This window comes from Bufo bufo, chromosome 9, assembly GCF_905171765.1.
Source record: "Bufo bufo chromosome 9, aBufBuf1.1, whole genome shotgun sequence".
Classification (NCBI taxonomy): domain Eukaryota; kingdom Metazoa; phylum Chordata; class Amphibia; order Anura; family Bufonidae; genus Bufo; species Bufo bufo.
Genome location: NC_053397.1, coordinates 199,394,406 through 199,420,021, shown reverse-complemented (window position 1 = coordinate 199,420,021; position 25,616 = coordinate 199,394,406). Strand labels below are relative to the sequence as shown.

The following is a 25,616-nucleotide window of genomic DNA, read 5'->3' as shown; positions in this document are numbered from 1 at the left end:
CTTAAGCTAAACGTCGTTTCGGCGCATTGCCGGAGCCGACGTTTAGCTTTTTCTGAATGGTTACCATGGCTGCCGGGACACTAAAGTCCTGGCAGCCATGGTAAAGTGCAGTGGGGAGCGGGGGAGCGGTATACTTACCGTCCGTGCGGCTCCCCGGGCGCTCCAGAGTGACGTCAGGGCGCCCCAAGCGCATGGATCACATGATCGCATGGATCACGTCATCCATGCGCATGGGGCGCTCTGACGTCATTCTGGAGCGCCCCGGGAGCCGCACGGACTGTAAGTATACCGCTCCCCGCTCCTACTATGGCAGCCAGGACTTTAATAGCGTCCTGGGGGCCATAGTAACACTGAACGCATTTGGAAGACGGTTCCGTCTTCAAATGCTTTCAGTACACTTGCGTTTTTCCGGATCCGGCGGGCACCTCCGGCAACGGAAGTGCATGCCGGATCCCAACAACGCAAGTGTGAAAGAGGCCTAACAAACCGCTCCAGCCCCCAGCGTCGACAGTGTAAAAACGAGATTTTTGTATAACTTACCAGTAAAATCTCTTTCTCGCTCTTTCCTTGGGGGACACAGAAGACCTTGGGTATAGCTCATCTCCCTAGGAGGCGTGACACTAAGTGAAGACTGTTAAGCCCCTCCTCCACAGCTATACCCTCAGCCTGGAGAGAGAGACTGCCAGTTGCGTGTCCAAGCAGTGAGAAAAGGCAAAGTCCAACAAGGAACCAACAAGCCAACTACCCAACGGGTAACACAAACTCGGAAACCGTGTAGAGAAAAACAACGAATGGGTGGGTGCTGTGTCCCCCAAGGAAAGAGCGAGAAAGAGATTTTACTGGTAAGTTATACAAAAATCTCGTTTTCTCGCCCAGTTTCCTTGGGGGACACAGAAGACCTTGGGACGTTCAAAAGCAGTCCAAAAGGGGAGGGACCACAGCTCCAAGGCGAAGCACCCGAAGGCATCAAGGAACCGCCGCCTGCAGACCCAGGCGGACCAAGGCAGCATACGCCGAAGCCAGAGTATGCACCCTGTAGAACTCTGTAAAGCGTGCAAGGAAGACCTGTGGCCGCCTTGCTCAAATGCATGGCCGAAGCCCAATGCCTCCGGCCCAGGAGGCACCGACCGCTCTGGTGAAATGAACGGTGACAGCAAAGGCAGAATCCTGCCCACGGTGCGGTAACCTCAGCAATAGCCAATCTGATAAAGCGGAGGAAAACCACCCTGGAGTCCGTCAACTCTAAGCGCGGACCTCCAGGAAACCCAAGAGACCGAACGTCGACAAGAGTCGGAGATCTCCAAGTAAAAACTGCAAGGCCCAAACAACGTCCAAATCGGTGAAGTGTTGAAGCGAAAGGCAAACACCACCTTCAGAAGGAAGGAACGGGATGTAGAACAGCCCTGTCCTGGGAAAAGACAGAAGGCTCAGAACAAAAAGGGGCCATTCAGGCACCCGTCAGAGACACGACTGATACGGAAACACAACCGTACAGGACAGGCGGGGTAGAGAGAACTTCTGTAACGGCTCCAAAGGACAAGATTGGAGCGCCGAGAACTCAGTATGTAGTTCCCAGGGCGGTACCGAAGGACAGTACAGAGGAACCAAAGAGCCATTTCGAGTAAGAAGGTCTTGACAGGCCCAGAGGGCCGGGGAACGCTGGAAGAGGAAGAACGGCGCTGACACTTGATACCTCAAGTAAAGGAATCCCAGTCCCAGGTCCAGGCCGGACTGGAAAAAAGACAGAACCATGGGGAGAGAAAAAGTCAGAGTGGGGAATGCACAGCTTCCCACAGAACCCCAGATAAAAAAATCATAAGTCTTACGACAGATCCTGGCCGAAATACAGCCAGGAGCGGACAGTAGCGAACCCGCTGGAGTCGCCTGGCAAGCGGGCTAAAAACCAAATGTGATCAGGCGCAGACCAGTAACACGGGCAGAAGTCGACAAAACTGGTCCCGTCGGCCCCCGAGCAACGTTGTCCCGTATCCACCCAAGTGGGGGAGCAGAAGGACAGACGGAAAGGAACCAAAGGGTCCGCCCAGCATCCGCCAGATGCCAGGACAAGACAGGCTAAAGTTCATGCTGATGTAGCCATGTTCTACAGTCCCGGTGTAGGAGATCAAAGGACAATCTGGACCGAAAGGTAGTCCTCCCCAAGTTACCGAGAAGGTAAGTCTACAGCAGGACCATTGTCTTAGAATGGACCACGCAATCTGCACTCAGCGGGAAGACAGAACGCGGTAGACTCGGTAAATAGGCACAGCTAATACAGTCAGTGTGAACAAGGGAGACAGTACGAGGCCAAAAGGAACACCGGAACCATCCACATGAACAACCATGCTCTCCCCAGAGGGGAGGACAGTGAAGGAACAACCTCTGAAGTCTGGCGGGACAGAAGCCACATCGGAGTGATCTGTACCGAGCGGGAGCCAAACAGAGCCGGCGAGATAAGGTAGTCGAGACAGAGGCCGGCGTAACACCCTCCAACCGAACGGAGGAGTGGCAACAGGGAAGCCATAGGACAGCTCAAAAGCAGAACCCTGCTACACTGTGAGATGCCCGGTTCACCGCCTCGCAAAAGGCGAATACCCTGAAGAACCCAAGGCGGAGGTCCTCCGGACCTGGGTAATCGAGCACCCAAGAGAATTTGGGTGACCTTCCCGAGAAAGCGGCCCGCACCTGGTAGCAGATCAGACTGAAGCGTAGAGGCGCCAAGAGGAAGGACTCATACCACACTACATCCGAAGAGGAGGAAATTGCAGCAGGCAAGGGAACCGCAGTCCTGCCAGAGCCAACGAAGAATCCGAGGGGCGCTCCAGACAACCGCACTCTCGACCATGTGACCACTAGCGCAGGGAAGCAATACCGCGGAAGGACGAATGGGCACGCATCTAGGACCCATGAACACTCCCTGGGATGAAGGGCCAACTAAATGAATGAGTACCACACAGCTCCGTGCAGCAGAGAGCAAGTAGAGCCCGTCCGGGTCAGGTGGACAGAATGAACTCCTTAGAGACGAGTGCAAGGTTTGCGGCAAGCATCGTTTCCCAAGAAAACAAAAGTATGCCGCAGGAAGTAGATGAGGCATACGTACGAGCAGCCCGTAAGCAGTGAGAAGGCCAACCCACCTACAGGAGGAGAAGGCATACACGGCCCAAACAACGCACAAGAACGTCCGCTCACTGCAAAAAGGTTAATTCAGCGAAAAAGGGGGCTCGCCACAGAGTGCCACAGCATGTACGGAATTGCAAAGTGCAACCTGAAAGGGAGTTATGCACAAGCCTAGTATAGCATGCGATGGAACGCAAGCAGTCCGCCCCGAAAGGGGGGAATTGTATCAGGCAAACTGCAGTCGGCAAGAGTGCAAAGGCCGGTCCCAAAGGGGAGTGATGCTTAAAGCCGTACCTACTTCAGAGAAGCAGGACATACCCTATAATCCAGCAGGAACGCAGGAGGTCCACCTAGTGAAAGGGGAACATGCACAGGGTTATCCTAGCATTCAGTGAGTGTGCAATAATACACCCAACACTGAACTCAGCGAGAGTGCAACTACTCTGCCAATGAAGGGGGATATGTACAAGTCCAGCACAGCCATCAAGGACAGCTGTGAATCTCATGAGCGTGCCAAATTCTGCCCATGGAATGAGGGGTGGCCACGCCCAAGGCCAGCACCGTATCCAATGGGAGTGCAAGCGTTCCACCCATGTTAGAGGGCAATGCTCATGGCCAGCAAGGTATCCGGTGAGAGTGTAGCATGCCGCCCAGAAAAAAAGGGGGGTAATGCACATGGCCAGCATCTCATCCAGGGAGAGTGCGAGCACCCCGCCATGTATGGGAGTCATACACATGGCCAGCATCGTACTGGTGAGAGACAAACACAGTCAGTGAGAATGTGTGTATGTCACCTGAGGAAGGAAGGCATGCCCATGGCAGGCAGCGAATCCAGCGAGAGTGCGTACACAGCCCACGGAAGAGGGGTCATGCATATGGCCGACAGCGGATCCAGCGAGAGTGCAAGCACCCCGCCATGTATGGGGTACATGCACATGGCCAGCAACGTACCTGCGAGAAAACAACCACAGACGGAGGGATGTATGTATGTATGCTGCCTATGGCCGGCAGCGAAACCAGTGAGAGTGCAGCATAGCAACATAGTACATAAGTACATCATAGCACATCAGAGAGAGTGCAGCGTTCCGCCTATGGAAGGGGGTCGTGCACATAGCCAGTACCGTATCCGGTGAGAGTGCAGTATTCCGCCTAAAAAGGGGGGTCATGCACATGATCGGCAACAGATCCAGTGAGAGTGTAGCGTTCCGCCTAAGAAGGGGGTCACGCACATGGCCGAGAGCGAATCCAGTGAGAGCGCTGCGTTCCGCCCATGGAAGGGGGTCACGCACATGGCCGGCAGTGAAACCAGTGAGAGTGCAGCGTTCCGCCTAGAGAAGGGGGTCACGCACATGGCCGACAGCGAATCCAGTGAGAACGCTGCGTTCCGCCCATGGAAGGGGGTCACGCACATGGCCGGCAGTGAATCCAGTGAGAGTGCAGCGTTCCGCCTATGGAAGGGGGTCATGCACATGGCCAGCACCGTATCCGGTGAAGGTGCAGTATTCCGCCTAAAAGGGGGTCATGCACATGGCCAGCCGGCAGCCAGGGAGAGTGCAGTATCCCGCCTAGGAGGGGGGGGGATGCACATGGCAGGCACCATAACTGGAGAGATGATGAATGCTGCCTACGGAAGGGCCGCATGCACTTGGCCAGCGCCATATCCTGGAAGAGGGCAGGAAAACCACCTAAAAGGGGAAATGCCCTAGCACCGACGCAGGTTGGGAGCGCAACACTATGCCACCTGTGGAAAGAGGGCATGCAGACATGCAGCACTACTGATGAGGCTGCAGCGTCCTGCGCAGTCCAATAGAAATCTGTTATTATTATTTCTCTTTTTTTTTTTTTTTTTTTTTTTTTTTTATTAAAAACACAGCTTCTCTGAGGCTAAAGGGGGGCCACCTATAGGGGCACAGATAGTCAGGAAAAGTGGGGCCAGCCATACAGGCCCATTGGGAGCCGGCCTGTACCCAAAGGGTTAACATGGATCCGGCCTGGAGGGCGGCACTGCGATCCCCTGGGGGCGGAGGAACCTCCCGGCGGGAAGAATTCGCGCCTGGAGAAGTTCCCGCCCCCTCCACCAGAGGCCGGAATTTTGCGGCCTAGTAGGCCGTGAAGCCGGGGTCTAAATTTGCGGCGCCCGGTATGTACCGCCGGGACCTGAGGGGAGTGACGCATCAAAACCGGCCGCGGGTGCCCACCCCGCGGGCCGGTCGGAATTGCGGCCCAGCAGGCCGCGAAGCCTGGGCCAAAATTTGCGGAGCCCCACCGACCGGCACCAACGGTCGGCCGGGGCCTGCTGCATAGAAGTCAAGCCCAAAGCCGGCCGCGGGAGCCCACCCCGCCGGCCGGAAGAGTCAGGGGCTCGAATGGCGGCTTGCCGGCCGCGGGAGCCCACCCCGCCGGCCGGAAGAGTCAGGGGCTCGAATGGCGGCTTGCCGGCCGCGGGAGCCCACCCCGCGGCCGGAAGAGTCAGGGACCCGGAATGGCGGCCTAGCAGGCCGCGAAGCCTGGGCTAAGATTTTTGCGGCGCCCGGCCGCACCAGGATACCAATGTCGGCCGGAGGTGAGGCCTTACTCTACAGCCGTCAGGAGCCTCAGGCTTTGAGCAACACTCCGGTAGGAGATGGGGGGGGGGACCCAGAGAAATAAACTATGTCGCCGCTTCTGTAGCTGGCTGTGGGGACAGCCACTGGCTGCATGTCTATGGGGGCCAGGCAGGGAGCAGAAGGAGATTGCCGCTCTGCGGCACCCCAGGGGCCAGCATAGATCCAGCAGGGGACTAGAGGCCCAGTATGGGGGTCAGGCACGCAGGAGACCAGGGTGGGGGGGTGTGGGACGTAGGGCTGGAGAAGCCTCTCTCTTACCACAGCCGTCTTCACCCTCGGTCCATTCCAGCAGGGTCGCCCCTTCAGCTACTGGCACCGTAGTGGCAGGACGCTGGGAGAGGGACTTGGCGTGCGGGCGACCCTTGCGCTGGCGGGATGTAGGGGAGCTGGGCTGCCCTGATCCACCTTGCCTTCTGTGGGGGAGGCAGCAGTGCGGGTGACCGGCACTGGCGCAGCTCAACCCCGGGAGAACAGAGAGGTCTAGTGCGACTCTGTTATCCCTGATGATCTGGAACAAAAAGAAAAAAGTAAAAATCTAAAATTGAAACAAGGAGAAACCAGCCCTGCAGAGCAGGGAGTGTCTTGCCTCCTTGGACACTAAGCAAAAAACTGGCAGTCTCTCTCTCCAGGCTGAGGGTATAGCTGTGGAGGAGGGGCTTAACAGTCTTCACTTAGTGTCACGCCTCCTAGGGAGATGAGCTATACCCAAGGTCTTCTGTGTCCCCCAAGGAAACTGGGCGAGAAAGTACCTTTATATTGAAGTGATGGCTCTCTCTTTTAGTTCTCTGATGCGGTCAGTGAAAAAGATGTCAACCCACCAAGAACAGGCACCCATATATAAGAATCCATCCAAAAAGAGTGTGCAACCAAATCCCTTGTTTTGAGAGTGTATCAGAGCCCTGCCTCTTATTTAGGCTACTTTCACACCTGCGTTAGGTGTGGATCCGTCTGGTATCCGTTTGCATTATGAAGAACAAAGTCAAAACGGATCCGTCCTGACTTACAGTGAAAGTCAATGGGGACGGATCAGTTTTCAATTGCACCATATTGTCAGGACGGATCCGTTTGGCTCCGCATCGCCAGGCGTTTTGGTGTCCGCCTCCAGAGCGGAATGGAGGCGGTACGGAGCCAAACTGATGCATTCTGAATTATCCATTCAGAATGCATTGGGACTGAACTGATCTGTTTTGAACCGTTTGTGAGATCCCTGAAACCGGATCTCAGAAATGGAATTCAAAACGCCAGTGTGAAAGTAGCCTTACCTGTGCATGTGTGTGTCCAGGAATGCTATATTCAATGTCACGGATGGTGATGAACAATATATTGGATCTATATTGAACAACAGAGTTATCTGGGATAAGGTTGGTATATTTTTAAGCAAACTGACGAACACAATGGCCGCTTTCACACGAGCATACTGAGATCCGTCAGTATTCTGGCTCAGGATTTCTGATGATAAAAATATACCATCAGTATAGTCATCAATATTGCTTCAGGATTTCATCAGGATTTACATGCGTATTCCTTCCTTCACTATTTATGCACTGCACAGACTGTAATGTGCGTATTTGGAAACAAATCTGCACAAAACTCGGACATGCTGCGGATTTCTAATTCTGACAGAAATTACCGTATAGGCCCATGTGAATAGCTCTATTAATTAACATTAGCAGCGGATTCCGGGACATAAAATCCGGACTATGTATATATACGCTCATCTGAAAGCGGCCAATATCAGAGTTATAGACACGCCAATTCCTGTTAATACTTAAAGGGGTTCTCCGGGTATTAAGAAAATGAAAATACTTAAATATTACTTTATTATAAATATATTGCCAAATACCTTTCATTAGCTATAATGGCTCATTTTGTCTAGGGAGCAATCATTAGGTGAAATAAAATGTCCGCCGTACTATTAGTCCACACAAAACCTGTCCTAATCACACAGAACCGAGCTAAAGAGCTGCCTCATCCTCCTCTCTGCTGGCCAGGGATTATGATCCTGCATACAGTTTAATATGATCTTCAGCTGAATCTCTGTAGGAATGAAGTTCATGAGGAGACATAAAGTACAGAGAAGAGGTGGGGGGTGCCTGATGAGCAGCAGCTCTTGTATGCAGTCTCCATTACCACAGCTCCACATTACCACAGTCTGTCCTGTCCGTCCTTTCTGTACTTCATGTCTCCTCATGAACTCTATTCCTACAGAGATTAATCTTATCATTTGTATTCAGGACCATACTCCCTGACAAGTAGAGTAGAGAGGAGGATGAGACAGCTGTGTTGTAAAGTAACTTGTCCTGCTGTGTGATTAGGACAGGTTTTGTGTGTACCAATAGGATGGCGGCCATTTTATTTCCCCTGATGATTGCTCCCCAGACAAAACAAGCCATTATAACTAATGAAAGGTATTTGGGAATGTATTTACAACAAAGTAATATTTAAGTATTTTCATTTTCTTAATTCCCGGAGAACCCCTTTAATACACAAAAAGTTCAGCGAGTTTGTTACTTCACGCATCCCATTCACTTACACATACTGGTCCCGGGATATAGGAACAAGGTACATTCCACATCGGATAAGGACCAGGCCTCTATTACAATGTGAAGTATACAAACAGAAAGAATAAAAAAAAACTTCATACATATACACTGGTTTCTATCAGACACACAGAATATATACATGTAATCCACCCTTACCAATCAATGTAGACAGACAAATTAATGTAGACAGACAAGGGGTTGTGTCACTTCAGCAAACAGCATTAATTACACAGAGGAAGTTAATACAAGTCACTTACTAATGTACTGTGATTGTCCATATTCCCTCCTTTGCTGGCTGGATTCATTTTTCCCATCACATTATACACTGCAGCATCGCGAGCCCCGTTCGGACGCGCAGGCGCACTGGGAACCAGGAGACTTCAAAGTGTTTTGGCGCGCGTCCTGCCTCTGCACGCCTGCGCAATCGCATAGGAACGAAGGCGACACAGACATGCCGCCGAGTATATGATATACATATTCCTATTATATACCCCCACCAGTACTCCACCAGGTGTACCAAAGTAAGTGCTGATTTATGTATTTGCAAATCTTGGAAAGATGCCTTGCCTCACTGTTTTAAGAGTGTTCTTGATTTATTATAATTTTTTTTGACATGTGTGTTAGCTCCTCCTAGAAGGAGGGTATTTAAGCCTGGGAATGTTGTATTGTCAGTTGCTTGAAAAAGACGGTCCAGGTCGAAACGTCGCATGGATTTGATGGAATAAAGAAATTAATGAGACAAGAGAGTGCTGCGGTTTTACTATTTTTGGCTGCCTGCTTGGAGGGACGCTACGGACTGGCGTTCAACACCGCGTGCACCACCACATTAAGGCCAGTATACCCTTTAGTGCTGCTACACCTTCTATCCTATGTTCACATCATACACTGCTCGTTTCCATAGTTAGGACCACCCTGCAATCCAGCAGTGGTGGCCATGCTTTTACACTATAGGAAAAGGCACTCGCCTATGTGAGCTCCCACAGTCGTGGCCACCAAAGAGGCCAGTGCTTTTTCCTATAGTGTGCAATCACGACCACCACTGCTGGATTGCAGGGTGGTCGTAACCATGGAAACAAGCAGTGTATAATGTGATGGCAAAATTAATAAAGCCAGCATAGGAGGCAATATGGACAATCACAATAATTAGTAAGTGCCTTGTATTATTTTTCTCTACATGATGAATGCCACTTGCTGAAGTAACAACCCATTTAAAGGAGTTTTCCTGATAATACAGATTTTTATGCCAGTGTCCGCAATCTGCCCTCCTATGCACCTTTCCAGCCAATGCCTGGCTTTAGCAGTAATGTGGCCACAAGCTGCATGTCACCACTGAAGCGCTGATCGTGCCCATGCCCATGCACTGCGGGATGTAAACAGTGCGGAGATCGGAAGATGGAGACAGTGGAGGCTGGGGTGAAGACCGGAGCAGCGTGCAGCAGGTAAGTATAAATCTTCTATTTCAGTGGGCAGGCTGTGGGCACTGGTTTAAAAATGAATATTACAGATAAACCCCCGTTAAGGGATGAAAAATAAGTTGAAACAATACAACGAGTAGCAGAAATCCTGGGAGTTGTAGTAACTACATCACAGCTGTGACTGCAATCGTATAGGCTCATTCCAGGACAACCTACCATGGGTGTGGATGATCTTTCGGATGGAGGTAACATTTCTGGAGTGAGGGACTGGGGGGGATCAGTGCCCTTTAAAAGCTTTTGATTGATGAGATGAAAAGACAGAGCAAATTGTTCTTTGGATAGTTTCCCACAGTCCTTTGTGTCACACAGGGACCTGCAAAGGCACCATTAAAACAAGTTTTACAAAACCTACGCCTCTCAGATGTAATGCAGTCAATAAAACAAGTCTGCCATATAATATATCACAGCTCTACGCCTCATTCTTCATATAAGCTCATGTTACTAGTGGTCCCCTGGAAACATGCGCCGTGCGTGCCTTATGTGCTATAGATCTGTACTCAATTGATTATACACGTATTAAAAAATAGATGTATACATTTTTAGCTTTCCCTTTTTTTAATTGGAAAATTGAAATATCCTTTTTTTTTTTAGGCCAGAGGCTGCAAAGACAACTCATCAGCATCCTGCACCAATAAGGTAACACTGTAAAATACCTTGGTTAAACTTCTTGGTGGCTGTGGTCACTATGGACCACAGTATCTAAGGAGTTAAACAGCCCAAACTGGCGTTCGCTCCTATCCAAGTAATTGAAGGAGGGTGTCAGCGGTATGTAACAGCTGGGACTTGCTGCAGGTGGGGCGAGCGCAGCTCCTGTGTCTTTCCTGCATTTTAACGGTGGGTGAAGTCACTCAAAATCTTGACATACAGTTAAGATGTTTTGCTGAAAGGGGTTATACATTTGGGACTAATTGAAAGGAGAGTTAAAGGCATTGTCCCACAAGAAATATTCAACAGTTTTCAAACCAGGACCTGGATCTGAATACTTTTGTAATTGCAAGTAATTAAAAATTGTGAGTTATTCAATAACATGTATCTGTATAGCGCCACCTGCTGTTTGTTTTCCTTATTTCTTTGTCCTGCTCACTGAGATGGCTGCACATGCTCAGTTTCATCCTTCAATTGCCTCCTGAGCTGTGATCGGGAGAGCATGGACACGCCTCCTGAGCTGCAGCAGGAAAGACACGCCCCATGAGACACTCCCCCTGAGCTGTGATAGGGAGAGCTGAGACACGCCCCCTGAGCTGCAGCAGGAAAGACACTCCCCTTGAGCTGTCAGCTTGATATAAATCTAGCAGAGCAATGAATGTGGAGATCTCTGGATCCATGTGAGGTACAGGGCTGGTTCTAGCTTTGTTAGAAAGAGATTGCCATGTACTATGCGATCTCTGGTTTTTTATTTTTTTACATTAATCATGTGATAACCCCTTTAAATAAGGGTGTTCTTTCAAAAACAAACAAACAAAAAAAAAACAACAACTTTGTTTTGTGATTTTGCTTGTTGTCAGTGAATGGACACGGTTCATTAAAGGAAAGCTCTTTACCTGTGTCTGTTGGGTGTGATCATACAACCAGATATATGGCAATTGTTAACCGTATTTACCAGATATGGGCAAGCAGCGCTGGAGGTAATCCTGTTTTCAGGAAGATCTCTTTGACTTCCAGCCCTGACAGCAAGCCATCTTGATCCTTATCAAGTTTTACGAAGATCTCATCATATTTTGCTTTCTCGACATGTGATACAACCCACTAGAGGACAAAATGGGGGAGAGAGGAATGGGCTTAGTATACGCATCTGGTTACATGGACATCTGAGTAGGACCCCTTAAACATTCACATCTACAAAAGCAAATTAAAAAGTGAACCTTTACAGTTAAAGGGGTTATGGCAAGTATGAAAGTTATCTCCTGTCCACAGTATAGAGGATAACAAACTGATCATCACTGGGGGGGGGGTCTGACTGCTGGGACCCACACAGATCCCGACAACAGGGGTCCCATGTCCTCATCATGATGGAGCAGCACGCTAAACATGCGCTTTGCCACTCTGCCGGAAATAGACGAATACATGATTGACCTGCGGCTCCATCAGGACGAGACACGGGACCCCCTCATTCTCAAATCGTTGGGGGCCCCAGCAGTTTGACCCGTTAGATATCCCCTATCCTGTGGATAGAGGGTAACTTTAATACTTGCCAAAGCCCATTTAACTAAATATTCTTTAATTGCTACAAACATTTATGTGCCATTTCAGTCTTACCTGTGTGGCGGGTGCTTTTGTGGGCAGAATTCCTACAGGTGGCAATGAGTGTCGTGGCTCTTTAGAAGGAGGCATAGGCAGAGGTGGGATGATTGGCAATGATGATGGAGCTCCTGAGGTTTTCCTTTTGGATGGTGGCACTAGTGCAGGAGGTAATACCATGGGGACAGGTTCTTTTTCTAATGCAGAATACACCAGGAACATAGCCTGGAAAGTAAAACGTGTTATGTCAAAGTCACGATCGACTACTTATCACAGTACTGTATGAAGAACTCTTAATGCAGCAGAATAGAGTTGAGAAAAGTGAACAATGTGTGTTGATTGGGGAAAAAATGGTATACCAGTTATTTCTCAACTATTTGATTAATGGAATGGGGAAACAGCGAGATTTTTGTGAAACTCACCTGTAAAATCTCTTTCTCGCTTAGTTCATTGGGGGACACAGGACCGTGGGTATAGCTGCTTGCTGCCACTAGGAGGCGACACTAGGCTGAAAAGTGATAACTCCTCCCCTGTCGGCTATACCCCCTCCAGCCTGGAGAGAGCACATCAGTTTGTGCCCAAGCAATAGGAGTAGGAGAAAAAAACCATACGGTAAACAACCAAAAACTGACCAATGCCAGTCGGATCGAACCAGAACTGAGGGCATACCAGCTCCACAACGCCAGCATTTACGGCAAACAGAAATTACTGGGTGGGAGCTGTGTCCCCCAATGAACTAAGCGAGAAAGAGATTTTACAGGTGAGTTTCACAAAAATCTCGTTTTCTCGCTTGTATCATGGGGGGACACAGGACCGTGGGGCGTCCTAAAGCAGTCCACGGGGAGGGAAACAAACCACACGCCCATAGAGGAAAAAACGACCTAGAGGACGCGTAACCCACTGCCGCCTGCAAGACCTTGCTGCCTGGAGCAGCAGCCGCCCGTAGAAAGACACCTGCCAAAACTTGGTGAACGAGTGCCCGGAAGACCAAGACTCCGCCTTCTACAACTGGAAAGCTGCTGCATGACGGAGATGAACCCGAGAAACGCAGGTCGGGTGGGCCAAGACTCAGCGAGCGATGCCTTACCCCGGGAGCTGAACGCCCGAGCAGCTGTTAAGCGGATATACCTGGAAAACAGCCCTTGGAGGCCGTCAGCTTTAACAAGGACCTCCAGGAAAAAATTGGTAAAAGTCCGTACAGCGGAAGCGCTAGTCACGGACACGCAAACCTCGGAGGCAAAATCACATGGCTGAAAGAGAGCTCGGTCTGTAGAATGCGAGGGAGAAAGAAGAGAAATCCATGTCTGTGAGGACGTGGAAGAGTGACTACCTCCTGCAAAGAAAGAGGATACTGGGCGGAGCACTGCCTTATGTCCCTGCTAAAAGAAAAAAAAAGAAAAAAAAATGCATATTAACTCTGAAAAATGCCACCAAAACGCTGGCTCCTGGCCGCAACTGTGGGAGTAGAACTAAAATCCAGGTCCGCCGGATCTTCCTCTGGCCAAGAGAACGCTCCCTAGGAAGCGGAATATTGGTAGACCAGTGCCCTTAAAGCTGTAGGGGCTTGTGGTGAGATTTCTAGCGAGAGAAGATGCTTGAAAAACCACCGAGAAAAAAGCGCCTGAGCCAGGAGTGTCCCAATGCAGGCCAAAGAACCAATACCTCGGAGAAAGGTAAAGCCAATGAGAGCATCATCGGTGATGGGAAGCCCCGTCCGTAATCCTAAGTTCACCATGTGACAACCCTACCTGGAAGGGCGGATGAGTGGAACAAAGATGAGAGAAATACTCTTGCCGGGTGGAGTGCGAATACGACATCCAACACCTCCGCCGTACCCGAGGAACCCTGGGGCGTGGAGAAAAATGGAGATGGGCTTCCAGAGTCGTACGACCCATGGCTACTGGTCAGCTAGACAGAGGAGAAGGCGAACAGTTATCCAACTCGGGGAGGGACAGGGAAGGAAAAGTGTGTTCCCTACCAGGGACGAAACCCTTACCAGCGGTGAAAGGGCGTGACAGACACACGCTCTAGCCGTCGTGGGAGACTCTCAGTCCACCACTGGAATGAGTAGTGAAAGAATGACCATCGTTGGCTTGAGGTGACGTAGACATTATTCATATCAGAAGAGAGGTAGCACCGATGGTGTCACGGCATCAACCATTAAAAATCCAAGTCCCGCTTATAACGGCAACCTAGTGGTTGACTAGTACCACAGGGACTAAGCTACCCAGTAGAACGCACTCGAAGGTAGGTGCTGATCAGCAATGGCAATCACTCCATCGCCACGCCTGAGCTGACGACAGAAGGACAACAGTTGCCAGAGCAACAGGCACTCATAGGTGGTGTAAACCAGAAAGAGGCCAGAGCTAAAGTCCATTGCCTCGGAGACTGACGCTCTACAGAATCTATGGGTAATGCAATACTCTGGCTGAAGATGAGGCAACCCAAGGGAAGCCACAAGAGTAATGCTAACGCCATACTCCAGCAGAGGAGGAGGCCCCACCGTAGAGGTTACCGATTCCAGTGTCAGACGAATCCGTCACCTGACGAAAAAGCTGTGCAGCAGGAAACCTAGCATATAATGGTGACGCAAACACCCTTTGTGCAGTAGGAGCTACCACATGCTCCACCAGCGTAAAATGAAAAGGGCGCTGAACAAGAGCAACCGCCGAAGCAGTGGTAGGGTAGAACCCCTACCTGAAGGGGCTGCCCCACTACAGCGATTACGATCATCTACCTCTAGCGTGAAGACTTTCCATGGGAAGGAAAGGCCCCTCGTAGTGGTCACTGCAGAGTGCTAGCATAACACCCTCACCTAGATAAGGAAGAGTGGTGAACTAGAATCCAGAGTCAGTGGAATACTCTGCTTGCTGGATCGGAATCACAGCATTCTGGATAATGTGACTGACCTGAACGGTGGATGCCCATGGGGATGGCGGGTCTCTAGGACCCATAAGTGTTGCTGGGTAACCCCCCTGAGAGCACAAAGGTCGACATTTTCGTGCCCCCAACCCGTGCTGGAAGAACAGAAGGATACAATCTGGAAGTAGCCATAGAATCCCGTGGCCGTATCCATTTGCCACTAGATGGAGAGTACCAGGTACAAGCGGTACCGACTGTTGTCACGGACCACTTTGAAGGAAGCCAGGCATCTAGTGTCGTGGCATAGTTAGTTAAATTATAGCACGCAAAAAATGCTAGTGATTCCCCCGTAAAGGAACATTTGTAGAGGGTAATGCCATAGAAAGCATGTGTTGGCAAATGACTGATGGAATAGCATCCAGTGGTAGTGCGATCCTCTGGTTAAGGAAGGGGGTAGCACGATAGTCAGAAACACAATCCGCAGAAGTATAATTACCCCACCTATGGAGGGGGGGGGGGGGGGGAGATGACTACGGTAAGCACTGCACTCAGTGGCAGAGCAATCACTCAACCTACGACAGGGAGTAACGTATTCAGCAAGTACTGTAACCCGAGGTAGTGAAAGTACCTCACCTATCGAAGGGGGTAACGCATACCGCAGGAACGAGTTCAGTACCCGACGGGAAGTGTCCATTACTTCACCCAAGTAAGGAGACAATGTATACATAAACACTGCAACGGCAGTGAGAATGCCATAATACAGACAGTACTGTGCCCAGTGGAACTGCAATTCCGCCACCTACGGAGCTGGGGACGCCTATGGCTGGCACTGAGACCAGTGCTAGTGCGGTCAGTCCACCTAAGGAAGGAAATAAAGGTAAGTACTGTAACCAGTAGTAGTGCAAATACCGCCTATGGAAGGAGGTAATGTATACACCAGTACTGTAATCTTGGAAGATTGAACAGGATTCATGTCAGAGTCTGGGGGTTTAGGTGATCCTAGGGAGGAAGGGTGGGAGTGAGAAGGTGAGCCAGGAGGAAATATGACCTGCTCTGGCCCGCTCGTGCGCAGGTCCACCTCTCAGCCTCTAGCCCATGGCTGTTGCAGGCCGCGCCGGTATTGATAAAACAACCAAACTACCCCGGGGGTGGAATGGAACTCCTAAAGGTCCACTTACTGGATTGCACAGACGGAGATTTATCAACCAAACGACCCAGGAGGGTGGAATGGGAATTTCCAGAGGTCTTGAAAATTTCTGTTGTCCTGCACCGGCTTTGCGCAGGTGGAGCCCTATCAATCAAACGGACTCAGAGGGCGGATTGGGAAACCTTCAGATATACTCCACAGAATTTTTGCAGGTGGAGCATTATCAACCAAACAGCCCCGGAGGGCGGATTGGGAACCCTTCATATGTACTCCACTGGCTTTGCCCGAGTGGAGCACTATCAACCAAACTGCCCGTAAGGTGGATTGGGAATCCTTCAGATGTACTCCACTGGATTTTGCACAGTTGGAGCATTATCACTGGCCCCGGAGGGTGGGTTGGGAACTGTGAAAAATTCTCCACTGTCCGGGATTGGGTACAGGTCCTGGGCATAGAGAGCTCGGTCTGTGAGGAGGGCAGGACCTGTATGGGCGCACTTTATTATTTAAAAAGAAAGAAAAAATGAATAATCATTTTTAAATTTTTTATTTATTCGGGTGAGAACCTAACCTCAAATGGACAAGGGGCAGGAAAGGCTGCATACTGCAATATTAAGGCACAATGTGCCTGCAGATAGAGACCCAGGGTAAGGGTAATCTGGTCACCGGATTCAAAGATGTGGCTGGGTAGGAAGGGTTAATGTCCAAGGACCGGGGCGGAGCCAGCTAGCTCCCGGGGAGAATTCGCGCCAGAATATGGACCCGCCCCTCCATACCTGAGGTGAGCCGGGAACTAAAGTTTCATGCGGGACTCAACGCCAGCCGAACACAGCGGTACCTGGATCGAAGAAATCGAAGAAATCGGAAGGCCCGAATGAAGCCAGGGCCTAGATTTTGTGGTGCCCGGCCGTCTGGGATCTGCGCTCCACCACCAGGAAACGGAGGTACCCCGAACGGCACTAGCAGGCGCCCAAGATTATACCTGCCTAAAAAGGCGCGGTGCTTGGCCGACCGGGGAGCCCGCCCGCCCGCCCGGTCGGTCTGAGAAAAGGGGGGCACGGAATGGAACGCAGCGGCGCCAGTTTCTGAATGTCCCCTGCCTGATATGGTAGATCGGAGGGGGGTGTGGGAGGAAGAATCTAAAATGCCGCCGCCGGGTTCAGGATTAACCCCTTCATTACCTGATTTATGAGGTGATATGCGGCGACTGGTGGAGGACTCGCAGCCTCCATAAGAAATGGCCATGGTGTGAGGGGGACAGGGAGGTACAGTAATACTCGCCTGTCTTCATCTGTGGTCTTCGCCCTTAGTCTTGTACCAGCAGGGCCACCCCACGACCGCTGGCACCAGGCGTCAGGGGTCCTGGCAGAGAAGGGCTGGAGAGTAGGTGGCCCTCTTGCTGGCGGGAAGCAAAACCAGGGAGGTCTGCCTCCTACGACACTAAGCTAAAAACTGATATGCTCTCTCCAGGCTGGAGGGGGTATAGCCTGCAGGGGAGGAGTTATCAATTTTCAGCCTAGTGTCGCCTCCTAGTGGCAGCAAGCAGCTATACCCACGGTCCTGTGTCCCCCAATGATACAAGCGAGAAATACTATTTTCTAATATATATGAGCTGCTCAAATAACTCTCCTATACAAGTACAGGAGACCATTAAATCATTGCACCATGGTATAACCTGGGTCTGTCAGGGCATGCAGGGAGCAATCATTGCACAAAAGCTGAACATCCAGAGTTGGAGACTAGTGCTGAGCAAACCTGTGTTTTAAGTTCGGCGTCTAAAGTTCGGGTTATCGAAGAATCGCGTTATGGATTCTAAATTCCGTTATTGTCCGTGGTAGCGGAATCCATAATGCAATTCTTCGATAACCCGAACCCGAACTTTAGACGCCGAACTTAAAACACAAGTTCACTCAACACTATTGGAGACCGTGATGTGTCCTGTGTAGTGCATCCATGGGCTAACTGAATAAGACCAGCTAGCCATTGGACAAATGATCATTTGGCAGACAGCTACCCTTTCAGACAACCCCCAATATGCATGCATGCTCCGCTTGGCTGATGGCGGAAGTGTTTTCAATACAGAGATGGGAATAAGCAGCAGTCATGCACCTCTGGAAGGAACGTATCTCCCTTGAGAATAGCGGTCTGGGCATGTTTAAATCCAACTACCCTACTGCTCTAATGTAGTGATGGTTAGCCAGTTGCGTTACAATGGACGTGTTCGGCCGACATTATTCTAATTTGTATGGCCATCTTAAGGATGGTGTCAGTCACATGAGCATGGATATTAGTAGACTGCATCCTTATAATTTATCAGATAAGTTTCCCCTTCAGAGGTGCTAATAATTTAAAATCTCAGCAAGAGATTACAAGTCTTTTTGATAAGTGGAGAATCCAAGCCCAAAAGTTACAAGAATTTCATATTAAAAGGGTTGCGCAACTTTCAGGAGGGGTTTGGAAAACCTTGAGCAGACCTGCTTACTTCCCAGGCTACAGGCTCCTTCTCTCCCCAGCCTCTGCTGCTCCGCTGCGCTCCCAAGATGTCAACTTCCATTCTGATGCTGCAGCAGTCAATCGCTGGCCACAACGGTGACCTGCTCCTCTAGAGTCATGACAAATGATCACGTGATGCAAGGAAGGTAGGTCACCACTGCAGCCAGCAATTTGGTGCAACAGTGTCAAGGTAGAAGTTTATATCCTGAGTGTGAAGCAGAGCAGCCGAGGCCAAGGAGAGAGGCCAATCCCAGGAAGCAGGTAAGTATGCTACCCTTCGCAGGTCTACCCAAGAAGGGGGTTGCCAAAATCCCCCCCAAAAGGTGCACATTCCCTTTAAACATGAGGCATGTTCTATTATCTGTTCTGAAAGGGCAACTGTAGAGCCAAGAAAAAAATATCACTATATAAAGCTTATAGTATTTTATGAGCAAAAGATTGTTCTTTTTCAGTACAGTTGCCTTTTTCTATTCTCTTCCCCGCCATGGAAATATATCCTGTGAGAAGGGGAGGGTGTTGCATTTTAGTTTTGTCATGCACATCACTATTAAGGGGCTATATGGACAAATGAAGACTCCATTACTCACAACAGCAAACTCATCCCGATCCAGTAATCCATCATGATCGATATCACTCAACTCCCAGACCTGGAAGAAAAAAAAAGAAAAAAAAACACACAAGAACATTACACAAAAATTGCTAAAACATAGCACCACAATAAAGAAGAAGAGAAAAAAAACACACTCACCCGACCCAGGACTTCCACAGGTAGCTTGGAGTTGAGCAGCACAGGTTTCACTTTGTCCCCAGACAGGAATCCATTCACAGGGCTCAGACTGTCGAATATTGCATCATATTTGGCTTTTTCTTCTGGCTGCAATGTAAAGCACAATATTATTAATTAATATTTCTGCAGGCCGTGACAGCGACACCGTGTGGCGAGGGCACTTATGACAAAACGTCCATGTTTCGTCATCAGTATTAGATCGACTGTGAAGGAGCTGCGCTGAGGCCTCATCATCATTCACATTGCTTTGTACGGCACAACACTGTTTTCTGAGACTTTACTACTGGATAGGTCATCAGTATCTGATCGGTGGGGGTCTTAGGTCTAACACCAGAGACCCCCACTGATCAGCTGTTTGAGAAGCGGGCGGCACTCGCAGTAGTGCTGCGGCCTTCTTGCAGCCTAGCCTAGGCCATGTGCTGTTCGGATCCATATGTCCCTGCTGCAGTCCCTTAAAAAAAAAAATTAATTGAGCATGTCCTATACTTCTCTGTTTTGTAGACAAGGACAGGACATTTCTACAGAAGGAAGAAAAAAAAATGGTGACATGCACACGGTCGTAGGGTTTTTTCGATACCAAAATTTTGATTCGGTTCCGATACCATAAAAAAATATTGCGATACTCGATACCATTCGATACCACGCAGAAAAAATAAAAAACACCAAAAAAAAGCTGGGTGCATTCCGCATTTTATGGGATGTCCGGCCCATAATAGAACAGTCCGATCCTATTTTTTGGGGGGACACGGTGCCCAAAAAAAAATGGCGAATTGCGCATTTTATTTTCATTTTTTTTCTGTTATGGCGCTCACCGCATAGGACTTTTTTTTTCATATTTTAATAGTTTGGACTTTTCAGATGTGGCGATATGTGATAGGTTTATTTATTGTTTATATATTTTATATGTAAAATTGGGAAAGGGGGTGATTTATACGTAATATTTAGATTTTTATTTTTTTTTACTTAATAACTATTTTCCCCCTTAGGGGCCAGAACCTGGGATCTTTTAATCCCTTGTCCTATTCACCCCGACAGAGCTCTATTAAGGTAAATAGGACATCACACTCTCCCTGCGCAATAGCGAAGCCTAGTTTCGAAAAAAGGCAAATCCTGGTATCGAGGTCGATACCAGGCAAAAGTATCGATTGTGTATCGAAAATTCGATACCCGAAACAATCCTACACGGTCGGCATCTGCGTTTTGTACACCACAAAAAACACACGGTTGTGTGCATGAGGCCTACGAGCGGGAAAATCACATTCCAATGATGCAATTGCCTTTATAAAGAAAAAAGTTTTTTTTTTGTTTTTTTGATCAGTGGGGGTCTGACACCCGGGACCCCCGCCGATCAGCTGTTTTAGAAGGCAGCGGCGCTCCTGTGACCACCACGGCCTTCTCTCTGCTTTTCCAAGGCCGAGTGATAACACGTTCATGTGACACATGACCTAAGAGCAGCTCAGCCCCACTGAAGTGAATGGGTCCGAGCTGTGATACCGAGCACAAACGCTATACAATGCACTGCGCTGTGCTTGGTGAGCCGAGAGAAAGCCACGGTGCTCACTCACACCGTGCCTCCTCAAACAGCTGATCAGCGGGGGTCCCGGGTGTCAGACCCAAAACGATAAGATACTGATTACCTATCGAGAGGATAGGTAATCAGTAAATAAATCTCGGAAAACCCTTTCAAGTTTAGTTTCATTTACAGATACAGAAGACTAAAGGTTGTTTCATGAAGGACATCCTCTTTTAAAAGGAAAGCCAGCCAGGTGACCCCCCCCATGATCCCCAGGGGACGCTGCAGCCAACCAGATATTCTTCCTGCAGTGAAATACTGAAATCTAGTTTCTACAGCCGGTACAAATACACAGGATGAGACACCAGGACAGAGACAGCCGCGTTTATGGCTTTATGAGAGCATTTCAGTAAATAAACAGCACAATAAAAGAGAATGATTACCTACAAGGTGCATACAAAGTATAGAGCGTCTAGGTACAATGTGAGCCATGTGACAATGTGCAGAACATGATGATGTTATACGTGGTCGTGCCAAAAGGGCTCACCTTGACAGGCCACGGCGAATCCACAGGAACCGGAGCAGCTAGCAGGGGGGGGCTTGCCATATCATGCTGAACAAGAACATAAAGATCAGTGAGTAGTAGACTGTAACTAACACAGCAGCAATATACAAGTCATCAGCGAGGGAAGCACTGGGATTCAACCTTTCCCCACGGATCTACATATTACATGAACTGTTCTCAAAAACAAGATGGCAAGCCATCTTCTTGGAGGAGAATTAGCTGAGCATGTGCAGTCACTATATAGACCCACCTATGGGAAATATAGAAATAGCTGAGTGAGCATGCATGCCTGTCTGTCTGCCACTCTCACAGACTTTAATGAAGACTGATGACTAATCTACCAGGAAACTAGGACATGGCGCCCTCCTAGATCGGACTTTTCCATCGAATGCACCGGGTCTTTCTTCAGACATTAACAGGAAGTAAAAAAAGGAAATTATGAAGCCCAGTATAAGGGTCCATTCACATGTCCGCATGAACGTGTCCGCATCTGTTCCGCAATTTTGTGGACCCGTTCATTTCCGCGGCCTGGCAAAAAGATAGAGAATGTCCTATTCTTGTCCGCAGCCACGGACAAGGATAGGCGTTTCTATCATAGTGCCGGCCATGTGTGGTCCGCAAAATGCGGAACGCAAATGGCCGGTGTCCGTGTTTTGCTGGGAAAAAAAAACCAAGACTCAAGAAATCCTTTAAAAAAAAAACTGTCACAAGAATCCCTTCATGTGAAGGAAGCCTAAAAGTGATTTGTGGTAAACTCCCTTTAAACGTTGTTCATGTGTTTTTGAAATATCTGATGCATGGGTCAGTCGTAAGGCACCCACAGAAATCTACAGGCCCATAATGAGGTAATACAAAGCTGTTTTCCCCAAATTCGTAACAAAACAGCAAAAACATTGCTATACTGGGTATACGCTGAAATGATTTTCCACTATATACCAGTAAATAGGAACGTAGTAGCATATGTCGCTCATAGGCACCCAGGTTAAATACATGTTTCACGTTGTACATTTTTTACATATTTTATCTCCACTGGCTGAATTTGGGCAGAGAGCAGCCTTACAGGGCATTGCTTCTAGTAGAAAAAAGCCGCGCCACACAGAAAAAAAACCTCATCTGGTAGAAATCACAGTACTATTTATTAAAGAGCCATGGGAACTCCATTTGCCGCCATGGCAAATTCATGCATATGGTTATAAATGTGCAATTCCCCCCTAAATATTTCCTACATATAACCCCCTAGAGCCCCATTTAGGGGGTCTGAAAGTGTCTCCATGGACTATCATTCATTCAAATGACGGCTTTGCACATTACAGCTGCCACTGCAGAGGAAATTTAAAGGGATATACCAGTAATTTCAAGTTATTCCCCATCTACAGGATGGGGGATAACTATTAGATTGGTGGGGACACTACAGCTGGGACCTCCGTCAAATCACTAGAACAGAGGCCCCCTGAAATGATTGGAACCTCCATTTATTTCTATGGGACCGTCGGAGATGGCCAAGAACAGCGCTGACAGGTCTTTTGGCCAGAAAGGAGGCTCTTTTGGCCTCCGCAAGGTGAATCGAGGTCTACAGATAAGACTGATGCATACGCCGTGTAAACTGCCCCTACGTGTGCTACGATATGACACAGATCAGCCTCTGCAATGTATGACTGGAAGGATTTATGTAATCATCATTATAACTTGTCCTTTTTGTAGGGATCTGCAATAAGCACTATACATTTCAGATTCTTACAAATCTCGGCGGGGGCACCACCTTCTTGAGGCTGCCGAGTGACACCTCCATTCCATTCTGAGCACAAGCCACCAGCTGCAACGCGGCAAAAAATTCCTGGGGAAAATAAAGCAAAATAGTATTATAGACAAGACAATGCAATTCAAATATTTATCGCATGGAGACTTCGGCATGTATGTGTCATGAGCGCAGTCAAACAAAAGACGCTGCAAAGAGGAATTCATCTCGATCCGGCTGAGCTGAACGCACCACGTATGTCGACACAGGAATTCCTGTCTGCTGGCCTGAAACATAAGTGACCGCAAGAAAGAAGGGATGTCCGCACCAGTACGGGTATTCTAGTCTTCCCAGAAAGCATCAGACGGGTGCCCAAATCATTACTGGGATAAAGGTCCTAGACTTGCTTTTATATGCACTTTGCTAGAACGCACTTGCCAATATTGTACCAGTCAGCAAAGGATCATGCTGCTGGATTTCAACATGCCCGATCCTTTGTTCTCAAGGGAGATAAGCCATCTACTGAGAACTCATTCACCCTGAAAGGAGTGAGTTGAGTGTGCATGTTTATGGGGGTTGGAATAAATAGCTGTTTGCTATCTAAGGTTACATGCACATGACCAGATATGTTTTGTGGTCCGCAAATTGCGGATCCGCCAAAAAAACAAATGACGTCTTTATGGCATCCTATTTTATTTTTTCGCGGATCCATTGTAACAATGCCTATCCTTGCCCGCAAAACGGACAAGAATAGGACATGTTCTATCTTTTTTGCGGGGCTTCGGAACGGACATACGGATGTGGACAAAGCGTACATTAGATTTGTTCACTCTCATATGCTTTGCCTGTACTGTACTACAATGCAGTTTTTCTGCACGGGAATCCTTGCGGATTCTGCAACGTGTGCAGGTGGCCTAACAAAATAGATGCATTGGTTAACGCAAGTTCACACCTGGCAGATTTGTTGCAGAAATTCAAACACATGCTACACAATCTACCGCATACGAATTTACGCTTAGAGAGAGAGAGCGCGGGATATTCTCGCATATCCTAGACCATGCACTGCGTGTCCTCCTGGTTGATCACAAGGCATCGGAAATATATAAAATTTAACTGCGTTACCTGCTTGTTTAAATATCCTTTGCCTTCTGTGTCTGCCAAATCCCAAATCTGTGCAGAGAGAAAGCGCATGATGTCAGCACTAGGAGAAATGACTCTCAGGAAGACACGGATACAGCAAAGAAGCACATACATTTCCTTCTATGTCAGCATGAAATATGATTCATCACCACTAATGGTACAATAACAGTTTCCATAAAATTTCAGAAAAATGTTAAGTGCATGCAAACTACATATTGCCGTGGGTAAATGGACTACACAGACGGCAAATAAGTAAGACCGCTTTACTGCAGCGGTCAGAGTAATATGAGTTACTGGATACAGGACCACTGTTCTCATGATTGGTGGGGGTCCCAGCATTAGAATGCCCACCAATGAGACACATACTCCATATTATGTGGATAGGGGACACGGGTGTATGTCTTGGGACAACCCCTTTAAATAGAGCTTCACTGGGATCCCCACTTATCAGCACAATTAACTGGTCAAGCCACTATCCAAACAGCTTGGCCATACCTGGTGCGGCAGGTCATCCCATTAAAGGGGTTGTCTGGGCTTTTAATATTGATGACCTATCCTCAGGATAGGTCATCAATATCAGATCAGCGGGGGTCCGACACCCGGCTCTCCTGCCGATCAGCTGTATGAGGAGACGGCGCTCGCAGTGTACATGTGCCATCACCCATCTCTCTTCCTGCTCGCTGCTTTGCCCTAGACAGCAGCGGTAAGCAGGAAGAGAGGAGGGAGATGGCACGTGCACACTGCGAGCGCCATCATCTCTTACAGCTGATCGGCAGGGGTGTTGAACCCCTGCCGATCTGATATGGATGACCTATCCGGAGGATAGGTCATCAATATTAAAAGTCTGGAAAACCCCTTTAACGTATGAAACACAGTCTTTGAACTGTGCTGAATGGGTTGACGTGCTGTCCTTGAGGTCATACAGTATTGTGCTGCACTGACATGGCTTAACATGGTAGGTTACCACATACCTCTCAATCAAATCAGCTGACATGGGACATGCGCGCTTGTTAGCTGAATCGCTATTTTATAATATGCAAATTAGCCCCTTGGTGCAACATGGGTGTTGCAATTGCATCTAGGGGCTCCGCTCACTCGTTTTTAGTCCGCACCCCCACCACGTTGACTGACAGGGCCAAGCAGTAAAGAGACGTAATCTTGCCAAGCCCAGAAGTCTCGGCTCTGAGAATGCGGCTTTGAGATTGGTGCAGGCACAGCACAGTACAGTACAGAAGATCACCGGCGCATGCGCAGTACAGAACCCATGATCTGACGATCTTCTGTACTGTAGTGCGCCTATCACATAGTTGAAAGTGCAGGCGTCAGACTTTGGAGCCTGGCATAATTACGTCTTCACTGAAAGAACGCTGGTCAAAGCATTGGGGTATGGACTAGAAGTGA

General features: G+C 48.9%; 1 protein-coding gene across 1 annotated transcript in view; it reads right to left on the bottom strand.

Moving 5' to 3' along the window:
* The window catches only part of EPS15 (epidermal growth factor receptor pathway substrate 15), a 98,443-nt gene that overhangs the window by 44,260 nt on the left and 28,567 nt on the right, over positions 1-25,616 (bottom strand). Inside the window, exons 4-11 of the mRNA XM_040408431.1 lie at positions 24,198-24,245; positions 23,079-23,174; positions 21,323-21,388; positions 19,224-19,349; positions 19,063-19,122; positions 11,995-12,201; positions 11,339-11,484; positions 9,895-10,051 (exon numbers count right to left, since the gene is read on the bottom strand). Coding sequence (XP_040264365.1) covers positions 9,895-10,051; positions 11,339-11,484; positions 11,995-12,201; positions 19,063-19,122; positions 19,224-19,349; positions 21,323-21,388; positions 23,079-23,174; positions 24,198-24,245 — 906 coding nt within the window. The remainder of the gene's footprint in view (positions 1-9,894; positions 10,052-11,338; positions 11,485-11,994; positions 12,202-19,062; positions 19,123-19,223; positions 19,350-21,322; positions 21,389-23,078; positions 23,175-24,197; positions 24,246-25,616) is intronic.